General features: G+C 37.2%; 1 protein-coding gene across 1 annotated transcript in view; it reads left to right on the top strand.

Moving 5' to 3' along the window:
- Positions 1-329: 329 nt before the first annotated feature.
- LOC139721754 (leishmanolysin-like peptidase) overlaps positions 330-27,677 on the top strand; it is a 35,845-nt gene continuing 8,497 nt past the window's right edge. The window contains exons 1-9 of the mRNA XM_071633075.1: positions 330-480; positions 2,957-3,088; positions 7,661-7,740; positions 11,283-11,397; positions 11,793-11,974; positions 12,651-12,756; positions 14,782-14,876; positions 15,455-15,572; positions 16,939-17,046. Of these exons, the coding sequence (XP_071489176.1) occupies positions 358-480; positions 2,957-3,088; positions 7,661-7,740; positions 11,283-11,397; positions 11,793-11,974; positions 12,651-12,756; positions 14,782-14,876; positions 15,455-15,572; positions 16,939-17,046 (1,059 nt within the window). The 5' untranslated portion in view covers positions 330-357. The remainder of the gene's footprint in view (positions 481-2,956; positions 3,089-7,660; positions 7,741-11,282; positions 11,398-11,792; positions 11,975-12,650; positions 12,757-14,781; positions 14,877-15,454; positions 15,573-16,938; positions 17,047-27,677) is intronic.

Raw genomic sequence — 27,677 nt, 5'->3', positions numbered from 1 at the left:
GCTCGGACCATGATCTGGGTCTCCGTTCCCTAATCCCCATCTGTCTGACAACATCGCGTGATTTTGGCTAGTGTGATGGTAGTGGGTATGTGGGTATCATGGTACGCTGTCAACCATCAAAGCGCTTCACATAACAAACGATGTCGGGGTGTGGGGGCGGGGGCCTGCCCAGCCTGTTCGTCCGGCCGGTACGATGAGAGCGCAGTGTACTCGCGTGTACGTGCATGCTCAATTGCATGTGTTTTGCTGCTGGTGGTCCTCAAACAAGTACAGTAGTACGCGGTACTACGCACGATACGGGCTCAATGGTGTTGACAAGGTAGCGGATATGTCTCCAAGCGGTCTGCCCGCCTTATCATGATTACTGCTGCATCGCATTCAGCAATGGAGGATTGGAATATCGTACTTTATGTGATATACCTGTGTTTTGTCATCGCAGACAGTCATGTTTGTGTTCACAAACCTCCTCAGCCATCTCAGGTATTCTGATATGATTTTTGTGTGTTGCTGAACGGACACTAGTAAGGTGTAGTCCCACACATCAAATTATATGTCAGTGAATATTGGAACTAGGCCCCAACATAACATCGCATCAACAGCTGCACTCGTGCTGTGAGACGTGTGGCCGTTGGTGTGGCCGTGGCAAGCCATGCGCCAGGACGCGACGTGAACTACCACCATGCCAATGACTATCTACTACTACTAATTACCTCCGCCAAGGGGGAGGTTATGTTTTCGTTACCGTTGGTTTGTTAATTGATTAGTTAGTCAGTTTGAGAATGACACTTGTCACAAGTAACAAACGATTAAATTTTGGTAGTGATCCGGGAATTTTGGGGGAATTTATGAAGGATTTTTGATGTTTTGACAGGTAGGGTCAATGAACTCAGTTCGGGAAACCCACTCACAAGGGGGGCCCCTCCTTATAAGTAACCCGTCCCCCTTATAAGTAACCCCGTCCCCCTTATAAGTAACCCCCGGGGCACCCCTTATAAGGAGTCTCCACGCTTTTTTGCAATGCAACGCGAAAATGAAAGGACTGCGGCAATTCGCTTGATTATGTCCATAAAGCTTCACAAGTTTCCTAGTTACTCACGAAATTTGAGCAAAATCGGTTTGAGGCATCATATCTAAAATCATGGATTTAAATGCGATGTCAAACGACCCATGCGAACGCTGAAATGCGAGCGATTACTGGCGTGAGTGTCGCCAGGCGCGGCGGCGCGGCAATGCTTGAGTGCAGACGTGGCGACTGAGTACGTACTCAGCATAGATAGTACACCTATGGGTGGAAATCACTGCTCTCTATGGAAGAGCCCAATTAGCTTTTCCCAAGTTGTGGAGAGGAGAAAAATTTTCTTTGGGAAGATTAAGATCATCGGTGGAAAGTAGCTGCTTGGCGGAGGTCTGCACTCTCAGAGTGCTTTTCTAGTTACCTATTATAATCTACTTTATGAATACCTCTGCCAAGGAGGTAATGTTTTTTGCTGGCATTGTTTGTCTGTCTGTCCTTTTGCAAAATAACTTAAAAAGCATTTAAACAGTCTTGACTCTTGGCATGGTGGGACTTTGGGTGAAACTTGTTACATGAGCAGCACTGGTCATGGTCTGTTTGTAGTGCCAGGAAAAGTTACTTGATCATCACTGATCATTATTTGTCTTTTGGATGGCACAACAAGGAACAGATGATTGTTCACCATGAAATTTTTGGTTTTGTTGTAATCTGGATAACCGTCATGTCTGGATCCAGGATACTTTTTTTTAAAAATAGTTTTGAAGGATTATCATTGGCAAATAGGGTACCAAATGGCCAAGTGAGGGAATTCGAGCTGCACGCATATTATTTTGAGGTGTGCATACGTGCACTGAGAGTGTGCTCAATCTTAAGGCACAGCGTGCAATGAGTTGCTGATTAGGTACAGTGTAAACTCTGCAAATGAGACACAACGAAACAGAGAAAGGCTCTTTTACTATTGGGAAATAAGGGCGATTTTCAGCATGTGTGTACATGGGTGGATATGAGCTACTTTAAATGCAGAGGTCTGCGCTTTCCGAGTTCCTCTCTAGATATTTACAGGCAATTGCTGGAATGTTATACTGGTATGCTTTCATAATCGAGTTTGCATACAATGTGTGAGGAAAAAAGCACCATCGGCATGGTTTGAACTCTTTAGAGCTAAGATTAGCAAGTTCATAACACTTTTTTCTAAAAAAGTTATGAACCATTTCAAACTTACTATGGTCACATACAGTGTAACTCTACCAATATATAAACCTGTGCATCATCTTTTCAATTGGATGGATATTAAAAGTAGTAATACCCGCTGTTGTTTATGGGAGGAAAATCATTTGATGCATGAAACCTGTTAAAGATGCATGGAGTTTTTACTGGATGGAGGCATAAAATCAAGTTTTATTCAGGAAAATGAACCAACTGTACATATTTGGGAAAGACTTATGTCGCCCCAACCCCCCCCCCCCCCCCCCCCCCCACTGATTTTGCCATACCACTCTGTACACTACCCTACAGAACCCTTGCTAGCTTTATACACACAGATGCACACACTTGCACACATTTCACAAGTGGTGGGGTGTATGATCGGGGGGGGGGGGGGGGGGGGGGGGAGGGAGGGCATAAGGAAGTCTTGCCAATATTTGGTTCTCAATTTTATTGGATTTGCAGGGATTTATTTTGCTCTGTACTATTTTGCTTTTAAACACATACCTGGATAGGATAGCATTCCTTTTCATGATCCCAAATTATGCTATTTTATGGTTGTGTATATGATATGATTTTTTATACAACTTTCACTAATAAGAAGTTATGCAGCTGTCATACACCTCACTAGACAGCCAAGTGTGCTCCCCCACCCCTTCATAATCAGACTGGTACGAGAGTGAATTACTTTGTTGTTGTTGTTTGTCAGTAATTCATTATTTTTGTGACACATACCAGGTGAAATTTGGTGTGGAGTTGGAGTCAATGTCCCATCGATCTGAGAGGAGTGTGTCTCACCCACTAAGGATCCATGTGGAATATGATGCCTCAATTGAAGCACTCTCCATTGCGGAGTCTACTGTCATCAAGGTAGGGCCTCTTCCATGTACAGCCACAGGTTTTGTTTACACGTGTGAATACTATATAACATAATGTACATTGTATACATTATACCTAATGTAACACCTTGTATAGGCCTACATTTATGTGTGGATTGTATCCAAACTGTACAGCCTACAGATAATAATTGCAGTATTGATAACAGAAACATACATTGCATATGAAAATTTGAAAGAGAAAAATGAAATTAGAACTTATTTCTTTTGTTCGTAATGGGGAAAGGTTTTAATTTGCATACTGTGTTAATTCAATTTGTTAAATTTGATTTACTTTTTTTTCATAGTAAAAAGGGATACAACATTTTAATGTTAATCAGAGCAGGCTGCTTTGTGAAGAAATTATAAATGTGATTTTATGAATATTAGAACTTAGTGTAGCAACAAAAAAAAAAGCTGCTAAAAACTACTTATCCAATAGTGGCGATCCAATGGAGTAAAATGGAGTTAAAAGGGGCCTAAGCTTTCGGATCCTAGCAGAATCTTTGTCACAGGCAAAATTCATGACCTGGTCAAATGAAATGATAATTTTGCCTCTGATGAAGATTCTGCTAGGATCGAAAGCCCAGGCCCCTTTTGACTCCATTAATATTAGAACTTGTGAACAAAATATGCAGGAGAATTCCCAATTAATATCAAGCTTAAACTTGAAGTCCTCCCAAGATGCTCATAGAACAGAAGAAAAGTTGCCTTGAAGCTTGAACAAGGAAAAAGAGAGACGTGCAAACTGCTTTCCCCACAAGTGCAAATTACAATTGTACTGGAGAGGTCTTACAATAGCAGAAGAAAGTGCCACAAGTGGGCCAGGTGATATAGTGTTACTGTGTTAATTATCTACAGAGAAGAAGAGTACCAGGTACATTTGTCAGTTTTATGTAGCAGAAGGAAAGACAAAGAGAAAGCAGACAGGGAATAAGGGGGAGGTAGACAAAAACGTGGAGACCCTTTGGCCTTGTATTAATGTTATCACCCTGTGCACTCTCTGCTGGGTTTTTTATATCCCCCCCCCCCAACACACACACATACACACCCATAGTGTTTAACCCTATAAAGCCCAAGGGGGTAGGGGGCACATTGTGCCCCCCTACCATATTTTCATTTGCCACTCCTACAATCTTTACTCAATTCCAACCAAATTTGATGACTTTTCCTAGAATCTTATTGCGAACATTTTGATATATAATTTTGCTATGTCCAATATTTCTGGTTGCCATGGCAACCATAAACTGACAACCATGTTTGTCAGATTTTGCATGATTTTCTGTTCCAATTTCAGTTAATAGTATAATAAAGGATGAAATGGGGGTTTTCTTGGCTGTAATGTGCTGAAGGACCAAAATGTGAAGTAATTATGGTTGTGAATTACCCTGAAATGCTCTTCTTATTATTTCCTTTATTTTTATATGACATAGGCATCAAACAATAGATATAATAGAAATAATCGAAAATACAGCATTTTTCAAAGACTACCCTTTTATTTTGTGTTATTTTCACACAAGCTTTGCCTGTAATGTCATTTGTTTATCATATCATCAATCTGCAAAAACTCAAAATTTCAATATTTTGGAAATATGAAATGTGATACTAATGTACCTATTCCAAGCAATACATCATAGGTTTTATATATTTCTTTATATTGTAATGAATAGCGCCTCACATGTTGACCTTGAGAAATTTCAACCATAACAAATAGTGAAGGTTGACTTGCTTTTCCTTCGTGGTAAATATGAAAATGATTGATATGAAATAGAAACATACTTGGGATAAAGAAATAAAAAGAAAAAAAACATGATTTTAACATATTTCCTATGTATTTCTGTATATTTTGGTAAATAGCGCCCTCAGTGGATGACCTTGAGAAATTCTAAATATCGGGTCATGTAGAGTATGAGTTGCTCTACCCATGTGCCAAATATGATGGTCGTACATCATACATAAAAAGAAGTTATATAGTGGGGGGGGGGCACAATGTGCCCCCCTTGGGCCTGGAAGGGGTCAAAATAGCTTGGGCTTTATAGGGTTAAGGGTACAACATACAAAATCACTCTGAGGTTTGGTGTGCGGGCAGTCGTTAAACTGTCAATCGGTTCATTGCAAAATCTTGTGGATGAAACTACTCACTCAATTTTTGACCAATTAATATAAGATTTGGCACATGTGATGGCTGTTATACTGTAGGTAGATGTGCAAGACAACATTTTTGTTGTTGTCAGTATTGGGTAATGCTTTACATGGTAATGGCAAAGTTTCACAGAAATCATAAGAAAATGTAGTGGATCGAACTACATGTACAGTACATTCTCTCGGATTTAAAACAATTCACTTTCGATAATTGGAACATGTGATCAATGAAATGTGAAGCTGTGGGTGTCAATGTGTGGCCATGGCAACAGCATCGTTTAAATACAAGTCATACAAAATGCTGATCAATATGTGATTGCTACAATATGTTGTACATGTATGCAAGACACCTTGAGTGTCAAGTAATGTGTTGCCATGGCAACAATACTGTGCATACAAATTATATAAACCTTGTGGATCAGAATACTCTGTTTTGAGCAATTGAATAGGGATTTAACATGTGATTGCTGTTATGTGCAGTTACATGTACATGTGTACATAGACAGTATTTTAAAGACACCATTTTTTTTTTTTGTAAATGTGAAGAAATGTGTGGCATAACATTCTTTAATTCAATTGTACAAACTCATATGGATCAAACTGTTCCTGCAGTTTTTGGGCAATTTTAAGTAGAAATTGGCACATGCAGTCATGATAAAGTGTAGTTGTGCATGATGTCTTGTTTTGAAAAATAGTGGAAAGAATGTTGCCATGGTAAAAACACATTTTTTTTTTTTGCAGTTACTTCTTATTATTCTCATCAGTGTCCCTGTGATATCATTGTTATCAGTACAGAAGTGCAAGGCAGGAATATTTTAAAATCACCTTGGCTTAAGATATTTGCATTTTTTTTTTCTCCAAATGTATATGTGGGATTCAAAGACCCCCACTGTTCATTGAGAAGGTCATTACTCTAGATCTCTATCATGTCAGAGCTTGTCTCAGTTTCTTTTTCATGAAGCAACTTTCAGGACAAGCCTCCCTAGGTTAGGGTACCAGCCTTGTATCGTAAAACACAATAATTTTGTGGCTTGAAATTTTCACGAATTGGAGCCGATGGCCTTGTTTGCGGCATGAAATTTGCCTCTAACATTCATTGTGCATAGTGTAGACAAGGACTTTCATGTGCATTTAAATTTCGTGAATCTTGGCTCTTGCGAAATTCACAAAATTAAAATGCACGTGAACATTCCTCATTTTACAGTACATTCAACTTCCAACCCCTGCCATTTCTCCATTGCAGTTTGATGGACTGATATAAGTTGCCTGTGTTTTCAGGTCAAGATAAAAGTTTTTTTCGTCATGAATGTAAATGGTGATACAGGAACAACAGTCAGTGAGAAGTTTGCGCAGAATCTTAAAAATTCAGAGAGTTGGAATGATTTTTAAAGTCATTCAAGATGAGTCATCAAAATGATGCAGTGTAGACACCTTAAGATACATGTAATGAGCAGTAAAATGATGATAGGAATTTTTAAAAATGTAAAGAAAGTAGAATCCATTTTGTTTTAAGTCATTCATAATGACTTATCAAAAATGATGAAGTGTACAGTAGACACCTCAAAATAGGACTATGTCAAGTGCAGATGACTTCACATGCTAAGTACTTCTCATTTGTTTACCGTACAGAAATTTCACTAATTTTAAAGTTTCCTTGAAGATGCATGGTATTCTTCTCATGGAAGAGCTGAAGATACTGTACATGTAGACACATGTCATATAATCAGTTACAAAAAGAATTTATTCCTTTAAATACCAATCCAATTATGATAATGTGGCATCATGACCAAATTGATTGTTTTGGCAACACCATGGGATACCAGAGGACTCGCTGCTAATTAAAATCCTAAATGTGTTGGCTTTTTCATTTGTACTTCTGCCACTCTCTCATTTTGGTTTTTACAAATTTATATTAAATTCAAGTTCCTCATTTACTAAGATAGAAACCCTCTCATTGTACAATTTACAACAGTAGTCATTGCAAAAGAATTAATTGTTGTTTATCATTGCATTTTGCCCAGATTATTTGTGTGCATGCCAGCAACTTTTGTAGAAGAAAATAATCACATGATATACTGTATAATGGCAGTTTATACAATTGTAGCATGATGTAAATCCAAGGACCTAATGCCAGAAATCATGGTGTTGTTCATGTTGATGACAATTACTGCATGTAACTTCTCTTAAGAGAATCTTTTCTTTGGTCAAAAGGTTAAGAAAAGTGACACCTGCAAATATAATGCTGTATGATTACATAGATTGTACATGTACTTTCATGAGTATAGAATTTAGATCTCTGTGAAAGTTTGGATGTTATTGAGTTGACTGATTTCAATTTTTGTATGATGCAACATCTTCATATATGTTTAGTAGTCTTCAATAGAATATTATGCCATATATGTCATATGATTTCTTTGAATTTCAGACACTCCTTCCTAAAGCTGTTGAATTCTTATCAGGATTACTCAGTGTGAAGCAGAGCCCTTCAACTGTCCTTCTTAACAGGTAAGTTGATCCATTACAGCTACTTGTATGGTGCAGATCAATGGCATGTGTCTAAAGAAACAAAACAAAACAAAGAAATACACAGACACACAGTTGAAACACAAGCAAAAGGTTTCATTTCCCACTGCTTGGCAGATGTCTATTACTTTCTGATACACAGAGTAGAAATTAATGCATTTCCAATCCACTATTACATTTGCAGTACCAGTACCTGTATTTAGCAGTGCACTACACTCAGGTACATTTTTGTGGTTTAAAAAAAAAAGGAAAAAAAAGTCACATTATTCAGCGCCTTAACTTGTGTTATTGGAATCTTGATATTTACATTGGATCATAGAGTAGCATCTTAAAGTGTACCAGTACCCTGAGTAGTAATCATGTTTGCTATATTTGTAGAATGTATTTGAGACATCCTCTGCAAAATGTTAGATTTTTTTGTCACTCCGATTTTTACTTATTGGGGTTTAAATGAAAATTTTAAAGAGTACATACAAAAACAAAAATGGCTCGAAATAGACTAGTTAATTGAACGATCAGGCTGTCAATTCCCCCCCCCCCCCCAAATTCGTCCTGAACGATAGTTTCTATATGCAACGTGGGCATATACTTCGATGGATACCTCAGTAACCGATTGACATGTAATTTCGATATTATTCTTAAAAACGTATGCATATTCCTAGAATGCACGCATGTCAGTACTGGCACTTGCAGAGCAGAACTCAAATGTGCAGAGCACAAGTGCCAAATTGTTATAGAGATATGATTTGATAAATTTATCAGAATTTGTATACATTGTACTTTCAGGGGCTATCACAGGTGAATTATGGCTGTTTTTGTGTATTCTAGGTGTACACAAATTTGATTTCCAGGGTATTGGTACACTTTAAGTAATTAAATGTGTGCAGAATCATAATCCTAGCCGTCATTTCTGACAAATCTCTTGTTTGATGTTACAAATTACAGTAATCGTTTGTTTGAAATACATGTTGTACAAATACACATGTATACATTGTATTTTTAAAATACTTAAATGTTGATGTCCAATGCTATATGCATGTGATGTGCCTGCAAATAGATTTGGGTATGTCTAAAGGGGCATTCCAGATGATTTTTTTTAATATAGTTGCACATAGTATAGTAACTAAATTGATAGTGCCATTTATAGATTTGTGGAATTTATTGAGGTCCTTGAGCAGATAAACCAATAAAAAACAAAAACAAATGTAATACACTGAACAAGGATTATGACACAGGAGGCTCACATATTCCAGAAATGTTGTAGCAATGTAATTTCATTACAATACCACTTACTTTTAAAACAAAAGCTTACCTGTAATAGCTGTATAGAATTTGTGCATACCTTCCTCTTTTGTTCAGCTTCCTTGAGCACCTAATCATGCATTCTTTTGTGACGCTGCTACATCATCATTGTCCTTGTTCATTGTGATTTGTTATGAATTTTGAAAACATTCTTATTCCTCATCCAAATCACTATAAATTCTGAAACTCTGTACCCAGTATAACCAATTTATAGATGTTCTAAAAAGGAAAAGTCTGAAAATCATCTGGACGTCTTCAACAGCAAGCTCATTAATGCTGCATATCAAAATTATTACTTTTCTCGTTTGTTAGTAAGATTCTAGTGATGAATTGCTTATTCACTAACGAAACTAGATTATTTAAGAGCCAAAAACATGTGGGCACTTATGTCATCTTATTACATTCCTGCAATGAACTAAGGCTTTTTTAAACATTCCTGTCAGTATCTAAGTTTGCCAAAAACTCTGAATACAGTAGCTATTTTTTTTCTCTTACGGCATAAAACATGGGTCACACCAGACGTTGCTTTTGATACATTGATAATGCTGCCTTGATATCAGATGGAAAAAAAAAAAACAACCACCAAACCCTTGGGTTTTGTAGAACTTTGGGGAATCACACAGATGTAGTGTCGGCTGTTTAACCCATTAGTAACTGAACCCCCTGAAACCACCCGTCAGATTACTCCCTAAATACCCAAAACAGCCCGTCCACTTTTTTATAGTTTTATTCTTTACAATTTTATTTTATTCATGTAGAATAATTATGTAATTATGTAATTTAAGGGAGGTCAAATATCAACAAAAGTTGTGACATACAAGTCTCTAGGTAAAGTCTTAATAGGCTTTCAAATAAACATAACTTATAGTAGACAAAATAAACATGCAGTGATCTATCTTTCATGATTTAGAAAGTTGTCGAAATGAGAGCAATATTGCTATACCTTCCATGGAACAATAAGCCATTTTGTATGAAATCTTCAGTTGCTATTAAAAGGGTTAGAGACTACTTGCACTGAGTAGCCAACTATCATTAAGCTATTCTACTCAGTTATATCTCATATTGTTAAACAGTCTGTTGCTCAGTCATATGTCTGTACAATCCAGGCTGTATCCGTGATGCTTGTGAAGTCAATAATGGCAATTCCATTTCAAAATATTAATAGTCCGTGGAGGCAGAGGGCTATGACACTTCAAGACATGTGTATGTGTGATTTTTGCACACGTGACATTACAAATACCACGCATCCTGTAAGCTGGTAATATCATTTCCTGCTTGGTGTGAGATCAGATATCACAAGTTACACTGTACCAAACCAACCAGTATGGTGTATTGAAAGTCTCAGACTTCCCATACATGATGTATGGTGTCACCAGGGCCATTTATACTTGCTGGGGAAAATTGTGTTGTGGTATTTCAGTGCAAGTTGCTAAGCAACAACCATGTCAAAACTCCATTGAAACTTGCAATGTATGTACATGTTGCCACACAAGAAGGTTAAAGGACTTACTACTGTAGTGTATGCCATGCAAATGCAAGTTGACTTGTGTTGATCTACATAACCCTGAGTGATCATCATCACTTATGTGCCAAAAATAATGTAAATATGCCCCCAGCCCTGTGTATTTTATAATGATTTATATACTATTAGATTATTGGACATGGCTACAAGAAAAAAAAAAATCAAACAACATAAGATTCTGTCAATGACATTATCTGTCAATTGCTGAGCACTACATTACTAATTTGACTAACAAAAGACAATGGAATGCACTTCCCCTGAAGTGAGTGTAACTTGCATGTTTCCATACCCCTAATATTATGAACAAATGACACTGTTACGGTTTGCTTTACAGTTTAGGGAAGGTGCATTCCAGTGTCTTTTGTTAATCAAATTAGTAATGTAGCATTGATTGACAGTGGGAATGGAATCTTGATTCTGAAGATTTTTGTTGGCATAGCCAAGTAATCGAAAATAAAATACCGGGTAACATAAAAGTTATTATAGAATAAATGGGGCACATTTATTTATTTATTTTTTATTTATTTATTAAATTTTTTTTTTTTTTGCTCATACAATGTAAGTGATGATCAACACAAGATCAACACAAGTCAACTTGAATTTGCATTACATCGGTCCTTTAAACTCTCTGTGTGGTACAATGTGTTGCAAGTTCAGAGATTGACAAAGCGCCAAGTATTTTCACATGTTTGTACCACAGGCAGTGCGTTGGTGAGCATTATGTCAAGAGGCCAGATGGCCATGAATACTGTATTGGTGGTTGCAGAGACCAGACCATGTGTGGCCCTGTGATGATACCCAAGCACCATTTACAAGTAAGGACTTAGTCATGTCTCACATGCCTTTTAGTGATCAGTGTTTGTAGAGCAGCATGCAAAGTGGTATTCAGTGAAAACATTATTGAAGAAGAAATGACAGTGTGTGTTTATGGTGGGTTTGTTTGTGCATTTTCAATATTTTTTTAGGAAAGCTCTTCATACCTTTCTTATTTGCACAGAAAACAGGTGTTTTCATAAATGAAATACAGAAAGGAATTTATATGATAGATTGGTCAGTTGTGGTATTATGTAAAAAAGAGAGAAATAAAATGTGTAGATAATCACAATGACCACCAAAGAGGGGCTCTGTGAAGCATTGTGTTTCTGTAGTGAAATGAAGAAAGATTTAAAATGAGTAATCTGTTCTGCTCCTGTCTACAACCTTTCGTCAGACTTGCTATGCATGTAATGAAGACTTGTCCGTCTGTGGGCCAATGGGAAATGACACGACACCTGGTGAAGGCAGCCGAGACACTGACTTCATTCTCTACGTCAGTGCAGCAGACTACGACTGCGATGGCGCTGACATGAGTGCTCATGCATCGTACTGCCAGTTAGAAGCCGTCATGGATCGGTAAGTTGCCCCTTTGATCACCCTTGGATCTTAATAGTAGCCTGTCAAGTACTCATTCTCTAGGCTGACTGAAAACAAGAATGCAGGCAAAAAAAAAAAAATTGAAACAAAACTGAGATATTGTGCATTACTGTAAAACGAGGAATGTTCGCATGCATTTTAATTTCGCGAATTTCGCGAGCGCGAAGATTCGCAAAATTAAAATGCACGCGAAAGTTATTGTCTACACTATATGCATTGAATGCCAGTGGCAGTTAGCGAAAATTTCATGCCGCAAAAAAGGCCGTCGGCTCCAATTCGCAATAAATTCATGCCGCGAATATATCATGTTTTACAGTATATGAAGGGAGATACATATTTTTTCCATATTCATAAAATATATGACATTTACAGTATACTTGGTATCAAACTTCCTGATATCGCTCACAGATATGCAGATAGACATATATGCATCATCTCAAAGATACCATTGTCACACGCTTGCGCTTCTAAAGTTCAGTTTTTACTGCATGTAGAAATGATGTGACACAAGCTCAGATGGATGTTGTTTTGCTGTTATGTATTCAGCTGTTTGAAGAACAAGCCTTATTTACAAGTATAAGAAACTGTGGTCTCATCCACAGCGAGGGCGTACATGTACTTTGCATTGTATATCTTGTGTTCTCCCTGACTGCAGACCGATAGCGGGATATGTCAATCTATGTCCACACCATCTGGCCACAGGCCTGTCCAAGACCTACACACTGCTGACCACCATCCAGCATGAGATCATTCATGCTCTGGTAAGAGTGACTGAGGGTGAGATATAAGATATCAATGAGCATCTCTCCTAACAGCACTATACCATCACAACTTGAACTCAAAGCCTCTTAACCCAATGAAGACTAGTCCTGAGTATAAGGCAGGTGTCGATGGGAAACGTGTTAAATATTGCAAAATCTTCAAAGGCTTATTAATACATGTGTTCTCTCTCACTGTTTGGAGTCTATGTGTATACTTCATATATTTCACATATTTTGTGAATTATGACTTGCAAGACAATTCTTCAAGTAGTTGAATTTATGATTGAAAGACACAATCATAAACTAGAGGGGCTGTCAAAGGTGGCAGACCAACACCTTAGCGGCGCTACAGAGTAGTTGCAATACTAGACTATGGGGTTAAAACTAAAAGGTCACGTAGAATTTCTTATGTCACTTCCACCAAAACACTCTACAATGAAAAAGAGTGTGAAGCGGTGATCTTTACATATATGGTGCTGTGTCCAAATTTCGCCCAGTGAGATAGTGCACTACGAAACGGAAGCATACGCACTGCATGTGACTGGGACCGAGCAAAATTTTTCCGTTTTTGAGGAATATTCCTCCAACGAAAAAAAGAATCAATATTAATATTAAAAATCACCAAATACGGGCCATTTTGTGACGACGGAAGGCAAACTTTCACAGAATTTTCACAAATTCAGAAGGACTAGTCCCTCAAATAAACATAAATTTTGGAATTCTTACGAACATTTGAGCAGTGAAGTCCGTCGTCTGGGAGTTCTGTTTTCATATCAAAGAGCGTAGAAGCGCACGCATGCATAGTGCACTGCGTGCACTTCTATACTCTTTGTTTCGTATGGTAGCAGAAAATGTGCGAAGTAAGAAACGGGAAAATGTTCGGAGTGGTCACTTCATCATACTATACTATGGGGTCAAAACTACAAGGTCACACAGAATTTGCAGGGGTCAACTGATTATCACCAAAATCTAATCGATTCTTTCCTGTCATTATCCAAACATTCCCTGAACATTTAGTGCAAATCCGTTCAGCCGTTCTCTTATTTTGTACACAAACAAACAAACAAACATATGGAACCCTTTACATAACCCCCTGCCGATTTTCATCGGCGTGGGTAATGAGAAATGAGAATTACCCCATTTGAAGAGAAAATTTAAGTATTTCCAGTCCTTGAGATGATATACGGTACATTTGTGTTACAGGAGGCAATACAGCATTCCTTTCTTGTTGCAGTTCACCTTGCATTTGCCAATGATTTTTCCACTGCCTGGGATTCAGTGCTATGGGAAGAATAAATAGAAATCAACTGTTGTGCTGAAAGACATTGGTTCCGTGATCACTTGGTATCAATCCTCAAAATTTGCCATGGAGTAAAAGTGCTTCATTTTAACCCGTTGAGGACAAACTAATTTTGCTGCAACACGCATTTCCCATAGACACCTGCCCGAGTATACTTGGGACTTGTCTTCAACGGGTTAAGGTTCCTGTGATAGTGATAGGCCAATATACATGAAGTACTAGCAGATAAAGTCTATAGACTTAATATATTAATTGTTATGAAGAGAGTCATTAATAGATGTTCAACATGTACACATTATGTCCAGAATATGTTGCTTTAAGCCATTGTGTTGAAATTACTGTGTCCGTTATTAAGTATAATAATGTTATGTTTATGTTTACAGAATAAACGCGATGATCAAAATGTGTAATGTAGGTAATATAGTTCAATCTAGTTTTCACTCATTCTAGATTTATGTTGAATCCTTATTCAGGACAATCCATCAAAGCAAGACTAGAAACCAGATTTTTCTGGCAAAAGAAAATACAACATTGATCTTCAGATCAAGCCTTAGTAGTCATTAAGGTTCAAGCATCAGTTCTTGTTTTAATGAATATCACTTATATTTGACAAATCATCTGTTGAACACAGGCAACAAAATTAAAGATTTGATAGTGCACTGAAAAATTAATAAAGTGGTTCATTTGAAATTCCATTTTATTCATGATCATTTTCCTGTACATAGGGGTTCTCTGCTGCCCTCTATGCTTTCTACAGGGACAGTAATGGACAGCCTTTGACCCCACGGCTGGCATCAGGGTTACCAGAATTCAATGCAACGTAAGTGTGCTCTCTTGACCTATTTGAGAGTGGATTGCCACAGAGTGACAATATTGCACCTAAATAGCGTGTGAATAATTTTGGAGCCACTCTTCGCATACCTGTATGTGTGTGTGTGTGTGTGTGTGTGTATGTGTATGTGTGTGTGTGTGTATGTGTGTGCAGGAGTGGGAGGGGGTGTGAGGTGTGTGAAAGTGGCAACTTTGCCTCATTATCCATGTATCAACCTACTGTCTGATCCAATCTTCATAAATGCTCAACCAATTTGTATATTATTTGAAAAGTCACAAAAAAAGCCACATAAAATATGTTTACCAGTTCTCTCAGTGAGTAGAGGATTACATCGCTAGAGATCCCTAGGTCATAAAAGATGTTAAACATCAGAACTAGCTGTTTCCACTTTGAATAGTTTGCTCCTTTTACCCCATTCAGGATGACACCAGGGTATACAAAGCTTTCGTGAATGGAGAATATATGCACAAGAAGAAGCAAATAATCTTGAAAGGATGGAACTTTTTCCAGCTGTTACTATGCCAAACTTATGTAGGATATGGTATGTTCTGCTTGTATTCCATCAGGATGGGGCTGTACCAGTGGAGTGAGGATGTAATTCGTCCTGTGACGAGGACAGACTGGGATGTGCGCACTGGCCAGATGGAACACACAGTCAACATGATTGTCACTAGAAAAGTTGTGGTAAGATTATCAGTGTCGTAAACTAAACAAATGATGGTTTTTGTTTTCCATTTCTCTCTGAAATGTAGGTAGCATTTTAAATTTATTATGTGCTTCATTCATTGTGATTACTCTTGGAATGAATAATCAGCTAGTGGTAATGCATGTGAAAGAACATACTGTATTGGCTGGTATATTAACTTTACCCATAATGTCCTACCCACACTGATGAGTGTTGTCCAATTTATTTAAAAAGAAAGCACACACACACATACACACACACACACACACACACACACACATTTTGATTTCGTTGGCTGTTTCCCTTCAGCTTATCACATATCATATATACTACAGTAACCGTCAATACTTTGTACTTTGTCATGAATGTTTATCACTGTCATTTTTTATGTATTCTATGCTGAACAAATAAATTCAGTTTAATCAATTCAATTCAGTTCAGTGATGGCTGAAGTTTTCTTATTACAGCTGGGATTGAGTGTGAAGTGCAATACTCAAGAACTAGAATGTGACTTTCCACTCTATAGTTAAGCCACTGAAATTGTGAGATTTCATAGACCATCTAAAATGCAACAGAATACTACTGGCAAGGAAATGGTCTCTGCACTGATGTTCAAACAATATATTCATGCGCAGCAGTCAGATTTTAACTTCCAACAGTATCTACACACTTCTGGAAATGAAGTGATACCACTTTGTATCACCACAATTGTTTCATGATGATTTGCCTACATTATGTCCATAGTAACAAGAGGTTTAACAGGAGCAAATTGAAAGCATGCCATGTAATAAATTGATCTCCTCTTGCAAGCATTGAACAAGAATTGCATCATAACCATCAGTTGTACCTTTGCAACAAGAATCTGTTTATTATCAAATAAATGTATGTGATAATAATAATAATAATAATAATAATAATAATAATAATAATAATGACAATAATAATAATAATAATAATAATAATTATAATACTAATAATGATAGATAATAATGATTGTTATTATTGTTATTATTATTATTATTAGTAGTAGTAGTAGTAGTAGTAGTAGTAGTAGTAGTATCATTATCATTATCATCATTATCATTATCATCTTCATCATTCATCATCATCGTCATTGTCATTGTTGTTGCTGCTGCTGCTGCTGATTTTTTTTATAAAAACATGACAAACAAATTGCAATACAATGACAAAGGATATATGAGAACAGATCAATGATACACTTACATACATATGTGTACATCAATCCATTTTTGATGGAAGCATTTTTTGCAGGCTATCAGTGAGCAGTTCTCACTTTCTTGAATAATCGTTAGAACACCTGACAGTCAGGCAGTAAATATCTAGATTACCTTGTTATGACTGCAGGAGGAAGCTAGAGCCCACTTTAACTGCCCAACACTGGAAGGTGTGGAGGTGGAAAACCATGGCGGGACTGGAACAGAGATCACCCATTTTGAAAAGCGCCTGCTGGCCGTGAGTATTGGTGGTTACTGTGAAACCAAACATTTTTGCGTGCGTGAAATTTTTCGCAAAATTTTGTGAGGAGCCAACATTTGCAATTTAAGGTAAAATGCATGCGAAGGCTTTTGTCTAATGTATTGCATGCCAGTCACCAATTTGCAAAAGTTTTTATGACGCAAAAAAGGGATGTTGTCTCCAATTCGCAAAAGTTTCATGCTGCGAGTGTTTGTGGTTTTGCAGTACCCTTTGTGGGCATGAGATTGATAGACTGTTATAGTAGTTGCAGTTGATTATGTCATAAAGCACAGCAAAATGTTGTTTGATTTGATTTGAATGATTATCTTGCCAGACTAACAGTATGTTTGTAATGCATATCAGTGAATAAAAGGTTATGACTTGCTGCAAAGGCAAGAGCAGTGATGCTACCCAAGTTTTACCCGTAATTAATAATCAAGTTGAGAAGAATTCAATAGTTTGTTGTGCAAATGTTCTTTGTACAATTCACTATAAAGGTAACGTTGTGTCACTAAGGGGGCGTTGCAAGAAAGTTGCAATTGATTGCAAATCCCCAAAATCTATTGCAAATCCTGAAATCCATTGCAAATTTGCAATCAATTGCAAGTTGCAATCAATTCTGTTGCAAGAAAGATGCAATTGATTGCAAATCAATTGCATCTCTGCGATCAATTGCTAATCAATTGCAACTTTGCAATAGATTCAGGGGTAGTTGCAAATTTTGCAATCGATTGCAAATGTCATAATTGCGGCTGCTTATATAGATGCTGGGGGACAAATCTCCAAATTTGTTCATTTCTTGTAAGAAAAAAGAAGAAAATATTCCGTATAAATGGCATTTTTATGTAATGTATGATTGTGTAAGATACTTTTTTTTTTACATACACAAAATGTATAAGGGGTTACTCAGTATACTAGTATGATGAATCAGCATGTGGTCGGTCGGGCAGTCCGTTGCAAATCTTGCGTCGCGAACTCCATCTACAGTTTTGAAGCAATTTTGATGAAACTTGGGTTACATGATGACATTGAAGTGAAGATGTGCAAGACTTTTTTTTTGTCTTTATCAGACAAAGCGTTGCCATGGTAACCACAATTTTCCAAAAACCTTGTGGAGTAGACTACTGCCACAGTATTTGAGTAATCCATTTCAAATTTCATGTGTACAATGATCTTTAGGTGTAGTTATGTAAGAAACATTTTGTGTTTGTACCCGACAAGGCGTTGCCATGGTAACAGCATATTTTCTTGAAAATCGTGTGGAGTGAACTTCTTCCACAATTTTGAGGCAATTGAACTCAAATTTGATGTACATAATGACATTGGGGTGTAGATGTGCAAGACATGTTTTTTGTGCTTGTCGCGGAAAGCGTTGCCATGGTAACCACAAATTTCCAAAAACTATGTGGAGTGAACTACTTTCACAGTACTTAAGTGATTTGTTTCGAATTTGGTATGTAAATAATAATCTATAAGTGTAGTTATGCAGGACACACTTTGTGTGTTTGTACCTGACAGGGCGTTGCCATGGTAACGGCAATTTTTTCTTTGTAAATCATGTGGGGTGAAACTATTTTGAGTTTTAAGGCAGTGGAACTAAAATCGGGTGTTCATGATGACATTGAGGTGTAGACGTGCAAGGCATTCTTTTTTTTGTGTGTGTTTGTCAGAGAAAGCATTGCCATGGTAACCAAAATTTTCTGAAAACCTTGTGGAGTGAACTACTTTCATAGTATTTAAGCAATTCGTTTCAAATTTGGTATGTACAATGATCTATAGGTGCCATTATGCAAGACACACTTGATTGTGTTTGTATCTGACAAGGCGTTGCCATGGTAACAACATATTTTCTTTAAAATCTTAAGATTTGAACTTCTTGCACTATTTTGAAGCAAATGAACTCAAATTTGGTGTACATAATGACATTGAGGTATAGAAATGTTTTTGTGTGTCTGTCCGGGAAAGCGTTGCCATGGTAACTACCCAAAACATTGTGGAACGAACTCTTACTTTATTTATTTCAAATTCAGTATGTAGGGCCTGTAATGATCCAAAGGTGTAGTTCTGCAAGACACTCTTTGTGTTTGTACGTGACGTGTTGCCATGGTTACTGCATATTTTCTTCAAATCTTGTGGAGTAAACTACTTCCACAATTGTGAAGCAGTCAAATTCACCAGGTACTCACGAGGTACTACACATATGTATACACACAGACAGACACACACAAACGCACATAGCAAGGTCAGTGCAAATTTGTGATAGACTCGAGTACAGTTGAAATTCTGTTGTCATGGAAACAGTGCATTTTGACCCTAAAATCAAGTTTAAAAATGCAGATTTAAATTCACCAGCAGTTTTCAGGAAATTCAGAAGAAATTGTGACGCATGTTGGGATAGTACTTCAAAGGTGCACTTCAAGTATTTATTTCAGCAACTGTAAGCACTAGAATGACATTTTCTAATGATGTAAAGTATGAATTCAATTCAATTCAAACTTTATTTCATTTTTCGAAAAGAACATAAACATTTCACTTCCTTTGGTAACAAAGAATAAGGTTACATATAATCAAAACAAAGTAAATTGAGAAAACATAATTGTGGAACCTTGGGGTAACAAATGCGTTACAAAGAAAATTGACTGAAGTGATACTGAACATTACACAAAATATCGAAAAATGGAGGGACCCATAAAAGGCAATGCTTGTAGAATGTGGGCCCCTCAGGTACAGAATGTCAATATAAAATGAACTGATGCAAAAAGAGGAAAAAAGATTGGGAATAAAGTCATATAAAAAAGTCTGGAAGTCCAATAGGAAGACAGAGTAACAGACAGACACACATACACAGGCGAATGAACATTAAACAAGACATGGACGACAAAACTTATGAAGGGGGACTAAAATACAAGACAGAACGAGACAAGACTGACATAATAGGAAGACAATACAACGGACAGAAATGCAAAACAGATCCAGCGATCCTGGACAGAGCTATATCGAAAGAATAATGGGATGCGTGGAAAGGATACAGAAATATGGAAAAATAGAGAGAAATAGATGCGGAAGTGATACAAGTAGAATGGAATCTACTCAGTAAGTGTCTCAGGACAACAGGGACGAGAAAATATGTGACAGTATATCATTGGTAATCAAAATTCTTCAAAAAGAAATTAAAATGAGCGAACAGGCTGATCAAATCTGTAGGAACATAAAATTGCAATAAAAAAGACTTTAATCTCCTTTTAAATGAAAATATAGAGGGTGCATTTTTATGTCATTATTCAGAAAATTCCAATGAGTTGGGCCAATATAAATAACTGTGTTCTTAGCAAGAATTGTTCGTAAAAGAGGTAAATGAAATTCATTGGAACGTCGAGTGGGATAGTCATGGAATGATTGATTTCTTTGAAACATAGAATCGAAAATGGAGGGGAGTGGGTTGTTGCTGTACGTATACATAGATTGTCCCAAATTGAATAAATACAAATCTTTATTTTTTTGCAGCTTATTAGCGGCAAATACCATATTTGAGTGGGAGGGTATGAAAGGATAACTGATGACACGGAGAGCTTTCTTTTGTAGAAGGAACACTCTATCCAGTAGGTTCTGGTGAGTGTTGCCCCAAACTAAAACACCATAATTAAGATAAGGCAATATCAATGACGAATATAACATAAGTAATGACTTTTGTGGGATAAACAATTTCATTCTATTTATAACACCTATATTATGTGAGATTGTGTTGGATATATAATCAATATGTAACTTCCAGGAAAGTTTGTCGTCAACCATATTTCCAAGGAATTTAAAATGTGAAACTCGTTCTAAATGAAAATCATTCACAACTATAGCTGTACTCAAAGTGTCAACAGTATTACTAAAATCATATATTTTGTTTGAATATGATGAATTACATGATAAATGCCATACCACACCAAAATTAACCTACTATATATGCTCAATATTCTGCAAGGTATATATCTTCATGAATTTCCCAAGACAGCTGCTACATGTATCCATGAATTTGAAGACACACAAAAATATCAACTCTGACAATGACATTAGGGTGCATCTGCAAACATATATTTCTACATTCAGTACTTTGTTCCCCACAAACATGAATTTAACTACTTAGCACAATTGTCTCAGTCTTGATAAATACTTGCTAAATGTATGGCGTGTACAGTATCACAAATTAAGCTTGCTCCTCAACCACCCCCCCCCCCCCCCATTTGCCCCATATCAGATGATGCTGGGCAATTGATGACAAGACATGATGGAGACACAAGACACACTGTCTCTCTGAACAAGACAGTGTGCACTTTCACGGATATGTAGGACCCCTACATTGTACCTCTTTTCTTGTTGCTCTCATATTGAAAGAAATGTTCATAGAATGAATGATGGTACAGACAAATGTGCAAAATAAAAGCATACTACAGCTGTATACAGTTGTACAAGCATGAAAAGGCAGTTAATGAGAATGCACACGTTGCTGAGTACAGAAGAGCCAATTACATGTGTACTTAAATAGTATACACTCCTCATAATATGAAACACTATAGTTACACCTACAAAATGAGAAGGGGTGAGTAAATCAAAGTGTTACATATTATTATGATATATGTAACATTAAAGTACTGGAATAATTACTAGGTTCAATAATTCATTACTGCTTGTGATTTTTCTATATGTTTTTATGTTTTTTTTAAATCAATAATCAGATTCATTCATACTTAAAACTGATAAATTAAATGAACATTCTCTGTAACATGCTTATAAATTGCAAACTGGTTGACAGTCTGCTAGAAACCCTTCAGTCAACTACCTCTAGCCATCCTCATAAATAGGATTTCTTCACATGCTCTCTTCCAAGGACCTATGTAGGCCTATTGCTAAATGTGTCAAAGCCTCCACATTAAAATCTGTATTCTATACTTTGTCTTTTCTGCAGTTCAGCACGACTGAACACATACATATTGTATGACATGAACATCTTCATGATAACATCATGCACTCACATCTGAAATACACCAAGTTTCTCTTCCCATTCCATAAGCCCCATCTATCCCAGATCATACCATCAACTGAGCTCAAAATTAACCCACATCTATGGCTGAATACTCATGTGTGTGTTCCCCAATGTCATGCACTCATGCATATCTTTTAAGCATGCATGGTCATAGAGGTACTAATACAGTACATTTGTACTGAATATCAAGACAACCGTGCATAAAGTTAGCTTATCTACATGTAACTTATCTGCATTTGTATACTTGTGCTGTGATCTACTCATACAAACATGTCTTTATCAAGTTTATGGTAACCAAATGTTACAGCGAAAAATAGTTCCGACATGCAGAACTGTTAATTTTTCGCCCAAAAATGTATGCAAATGCCCTAGAAATGTGTTCAATTATGCTACAATATCAATTGGGAAACAACATATTAACCAAAAAAGATTCACCATTGTGTTCATTGTATACATGTAACTTTGTACAACTGATTAGTTATGTAATCTGCAAATTGGCCCACAGCAGTATCTACTGATCTTGTGTGCTAGTGTGAAACAGCCCATGCAATTTGTTGGAAAATATGGTTTACTACATACAGTATCTCGTAACTACCTTCTCAAACCTTCTAGTGGGAACCATCCCAAGACCCATGAATGCAATACAAATAAGTGGTTCAATTGCTGAGAAATCAAATTCAGTGCCATCTTGCCACAGCAAAGGTTCATCTGCCCCCAGGTGGTGCTACGCAACTGTAAACAAGATCAAGATCATCATAATTTTAACCAGTAATTATTAAAGAACTTTTTTACCACCAAGAAACATGAAATGTCTCACAATATACTTTGGCAGTTTTGAGTACGATGATGTCCTTTATTACAACTGTTTGTTATTTTACAAAGTAAATGTTCCTTATTCTATAGGTTTGATAGCCTGAAATGGAATATAGCTGAGACTTACAAGCCTTCAGAGTAACAAACCATATTTTGTGGTTTGAATAACAAAACAAGGACAGGTGAACTGTTACCTTGGAGATTATGAATACAGTAGTAGCTGTATTTACAGTGTATAATGGACCAGGGTAAGGAAAAAAATACAGTAAAACATGTCCATAGACATGATGTTCATGGCCAGATTACTCTTGTATATTTAAGTTATAATTGTCCTCCAGCTCTCTAGAAACTCAAACTGTGGTGCTTTACAGTGTACATACATATACCAGGGAGGTGAGTCACCTCCCTGCATATACACATACTCACATCATGGACTGAACATTTCTTCCCATGAAAAAGAACAAAACAGGGCTCTGCAATATGTTTTCCGCCAAGAGGGTTTTGGATGTTACATGTAACTTCTTGAACACTGGTTCAGTAAAAGGATGATTACCCCATTATTAGTGCTAATACATGTACTGCAGGATAAATGACTCACACAGAATAAGTGACAGGGGCGAAATATCCAGAGGACTCTTCAATATCTTTGAAAAGCACAACGTGCTATTATTGTAGCTAGCACACTGGGATGCATGTCATGCAGCCGAGATCATTACTGCCCATGCACTTGTTGCAGCTCTGAAACACTGCTTGCTTCGTGTGTCCCTTGTTTTCTAAGAGTGATGACCTCAGCCTGATGAAATGTGTTTAAAAAATCACTGCCTTGTTGTGTTCGAACTTTTCCTTATTGTTGACAGCGAGCTGCTCATCCTTTGAAGTGTATACCGTCTCCTGATATCAAGTTTGGTCTGTCTGCCCTCAGCTGCCATTCCCCGTGATTCACAGAAGTTATACCTATACATGATACAAGAAATATTGAAGAAATAAGAAATGGGAAATAAAAAGGGAAACATTGCACTCACAAAGTCATTTTGTGCACATCCAAAAGGTGTTTTGTGTAAAGGTATGATGGTGCCAACATTTTAATTTGAAAATGAGGGCAATTTCAAACAATCAGTATTATACTGAAAACTGCGTATTACATGCAACTTCATGTGCCGAAATGATACAATGTACCTGAATCATGAAGGCCTGAATGCTACTGTCAGGATATGTAGAGCATTTTCAGTTGTCATGGGGCTTGATAAAGAGATTTGAATGTCTAAAGTCTTTATCAATACATAATATAAGCCATTGCTGTACAAAACATTCCTTTCATTATGGGTAACTTTGTGTTATGTAAATTTCAATGCATCATTTTTGCTTATAATCTTTTATGAACTGCCGCGAAGTCTTCTTTACTCATTACTATGCCATGCTTTACATTTTCTTGTTTGGTAGGATGAAGTCATTGTACAAGTATCCTCAAATGAGACATCACATCAGAATTTATCCTAAAACAATAATGACAGATTCCAACAAATCAATATATTAACATTTCAAGCTGAGAGGTTCTACACATTTCATTCTCTCTCTTAACTAGAAATTATCGTACAATGTACAATGTTCACTTACTGTCTGCGTGCACTGGCTGGAATTCTCATGCTGGAGTGAGTCTCGGTCTTGAAGAAACATGGTTTTTCTCCTCTTTTTCTTCCATTCCCTGTTGATAGAACAGATAAAATTGTCTCATCGTGCAGAAGTACAAAAGAGCAATGAGAATTTGCAAAATTACAACCAAACAGTGTAGGAACAAAATAGACGTTGATGTTTAGAAGCAGGCACTTTTTTCTTGATATTACAATAATGTTGGAACACTCTTTGAACTACTTTCATATCCTCCCCTCTGTAACAAATTAACCCTCTATACAGTCATTCACCTTGCATATTAAAGTCAAATAATCACCAAAGTCTACGGTCTTTTCACATCCTCTTCTCTTTATATTCTACTAATTTTAATCTTCATCAGCCAAATTTCTTGAAGCAGAATCTGCATGTATTTCTTCAGTCCAAATCAAATCGACATAGGCACAGTTGACTGTTGACTGCCCATCAATCCATCACCCCCCACTCATATTCATATGCAGACACGTACAATATTTTTAGTGCTGTATAAATGTACATTGCAAATCACATCCATAAGGCTCTAATGTGTCCTGCCTATTGCAAGCACTCTCAACTATGTTTCCTCATCTCCCAAATCCGGAGGTCACTGTGACATGGGGCTTGGGTAGGCCTACAGGGTTACATACAACTACACTACGGTATAGGGTGGCACACACCTTGTAAGTAGCAGAGTACGGTACAATTGTACTATGTAAATTCTGGTATCTAAAAGTGTCCATAAATACCATTTGTTTGAATGCATTCTAACAAGGTCTATTTGTTCTTTCCACAAACAAAAAGAGCATAAAGAATTGTTGTACTCATAGTTATGACTCCATCAAGTAAATCACTTGAATTCTAGGCCTGGGTAGCTTTCATATGTACCCCTTCAACCACTTGTTTTCAACAAAAGCACTGACACATGTAAATATTTCTGCTTGGATATCCTACAGTCAGTTTGCTCATCTTATCCGTACGCTTCTGGTCTGAAATTTCAGCCTTGGTGACTATAGACCTATATTTACACACTGCATTACAAAACTTATTTACTGGCACTGTTTGATACACTACACTACAGTACTGGTACTATAATTGCAACTCTGATTACTTGTAGGTACTTGCTACAGTTATGGTTCAACTTCTCCCCCCCCCCCCCCCCCCCAAACAGCAGCCCAACTAGATGTGGTGCGAAGTACAGCGACTGGGGCCCTGGGCTGTGTATAGTTACCCAAACAGATGCACTTGGCCCTTGTTCGTTTTAAATTCTAGCTTTTTATTGATTAATGATACAGGAAGTCAATACTAAATTGCAAGATTTCAATTGATCCGTCCTAATTCCAGAACAGAACAACCTAAAAAAGCAAGGTCTATTCCACCCACAGAGGTTCTCCAACCTCTTTGATTCCACCTCCCTGCTCAAAGAAGGTTTTAGACTAACCCCAGGGCGCTGTAGGCCTACACCAATATCAATAACGACACGTCTTTGTTGGGGTCGCTGATACGGTTGATACGGTTGATTAGTTCTAGCCGTTGGACTGAAATAGTGAAATCGTAGAGCATATACCCTGGGGCCAACTCTGAACTTTCTTTAAGACCTGCAAAAGTAGAACTTCTACGAGAACCTCCAGGCCCTACCTAGATCTAAACCCCTACCCTAGCTAGGTCTAGAAACTAGCCCAAATTACAAATAGGCCTACAGACTATTTTATATACTAATATAAAGTTATCTAGGCCTAGCACAGGCCTAGACCACATCTAGAGTCTAATCGAGTAGGCCTATTAAAAAAAAAAATTACACATCAATTCAAAAATTCAGCAAGCTTTTGCATCACATGGTCCATGGACAGTATCACGGCAAAATAACTAGCCCACATGTACAGGAGGGGAATGAGGCCAAGCAAGGGGGTAGGCCTAGGCTATGTAAAAATCTAGTATATGGTTCTAGACTAGAGTATAGACTGTACATCTGTAGTAGGCTACGTACATTGTGTAAGGCGTAACGTAGGCCTAACGGTTGAATAGCATCTATTCTGTATTCATCGCCATAGCATTCACCAGCACTCCAGTCTACCGATAGCTCCTAATCCTGCTTGAGAAAGTAGCGGATTTGGATAATGAACTTTCTTTTCAAATCATTTTCACACTTTTATAGAGTACTTTCAGAAAGTCTAGTTGACATCGACTTTTTTTTTACTTGAGCTGGCCTATAGACATAGAGCCCTGCCCCTGGCAGCAGGAAAAAAGAAAAAAAAAAGAAGAAAAAAAGGAGCTTGCCAATGCAAGAAAAAATGCTAACACAAAAAGCTATGTGTGGGACTATAATTGATGTACTGTGTGCCCACTGAGTGTTCACGACGGCCACAACTCTTTAATTTATAGGAAACACATTTTCCAATTTTTCAAGAAAATTCTTATAAGAAGTAAGTCTAAGGAACTAGCTCTTTTAAATACAAGACACAATGAGTAAATAATGGGATCAAAATCGACAATTTTTGTAACTTACTCTGTTTCGAATTGCCAACGATCGCACAGCAAACCTCCACCACAGGAGAGACACAACACATTGAGCTATGGAGTATACATGTAGTATCTTATGCATGCAAAATGCATTGAAAAATGGACAAATTGGCTAGGCTTATCTTGCCAGTCGCTTATATAAATACAAAATACATCAAGGGAGCTTGCAATCAATTGCATCTTGCAATTAATTGCAAGCTCCCTTCTTGCAACAGGAATTTGCGATTGATTGCAAATTGCAATCGATCTATCTATTGCAAAGTTGCAATAGATATTTGCAATCAATTGCAACTCGACTTTCTTGCAACACCCCCTAAGAGGATACTGTGAAACCAGAAACATTTGTGGCCTGAAACTTTCACGAATTGGAGCAGATGGCCTTTTTCGCGAATTGCCAGTGGCATTCAATGCAATGTGTGTAGAAAAAAACAACAACAGTCATGTGCATTCTACTTTTGCGAATCGTGGCTCCTCGCAAAATTCACAAAAGTTTCATGCACATGAAAAATTTGTGGTTTTACAGTGAGACATACAGTAAAAAAGATTGAGACTGTACTGTGTATGTTGTACTCTCGAACTGTGCCGTTCAGTAAGTGTGCAGCATTAGTGCTATATCTTCATT

This window comes from Diadema antillarum, unplaced genomic scaffold, assembly GCF_040938485.1.
Source record: "Diadema antillarum isolate AM-2024a unplaced genomic scaffold, OU_Dant_1.0 scf00000149, whole genome shotgun sequence".
Taxonomy (NCBI): Eukaryota; Metazoa; Echinodermata; class Echinoidea; order Diadematoida; family Diadematidae; genus Diadema; species Diadema antillarum.
The sequence above is the reverse complement of the archived record's forward strand: the minus strand, read 5'-3'. Positions and strand labels throughout refer to the sequence as shown.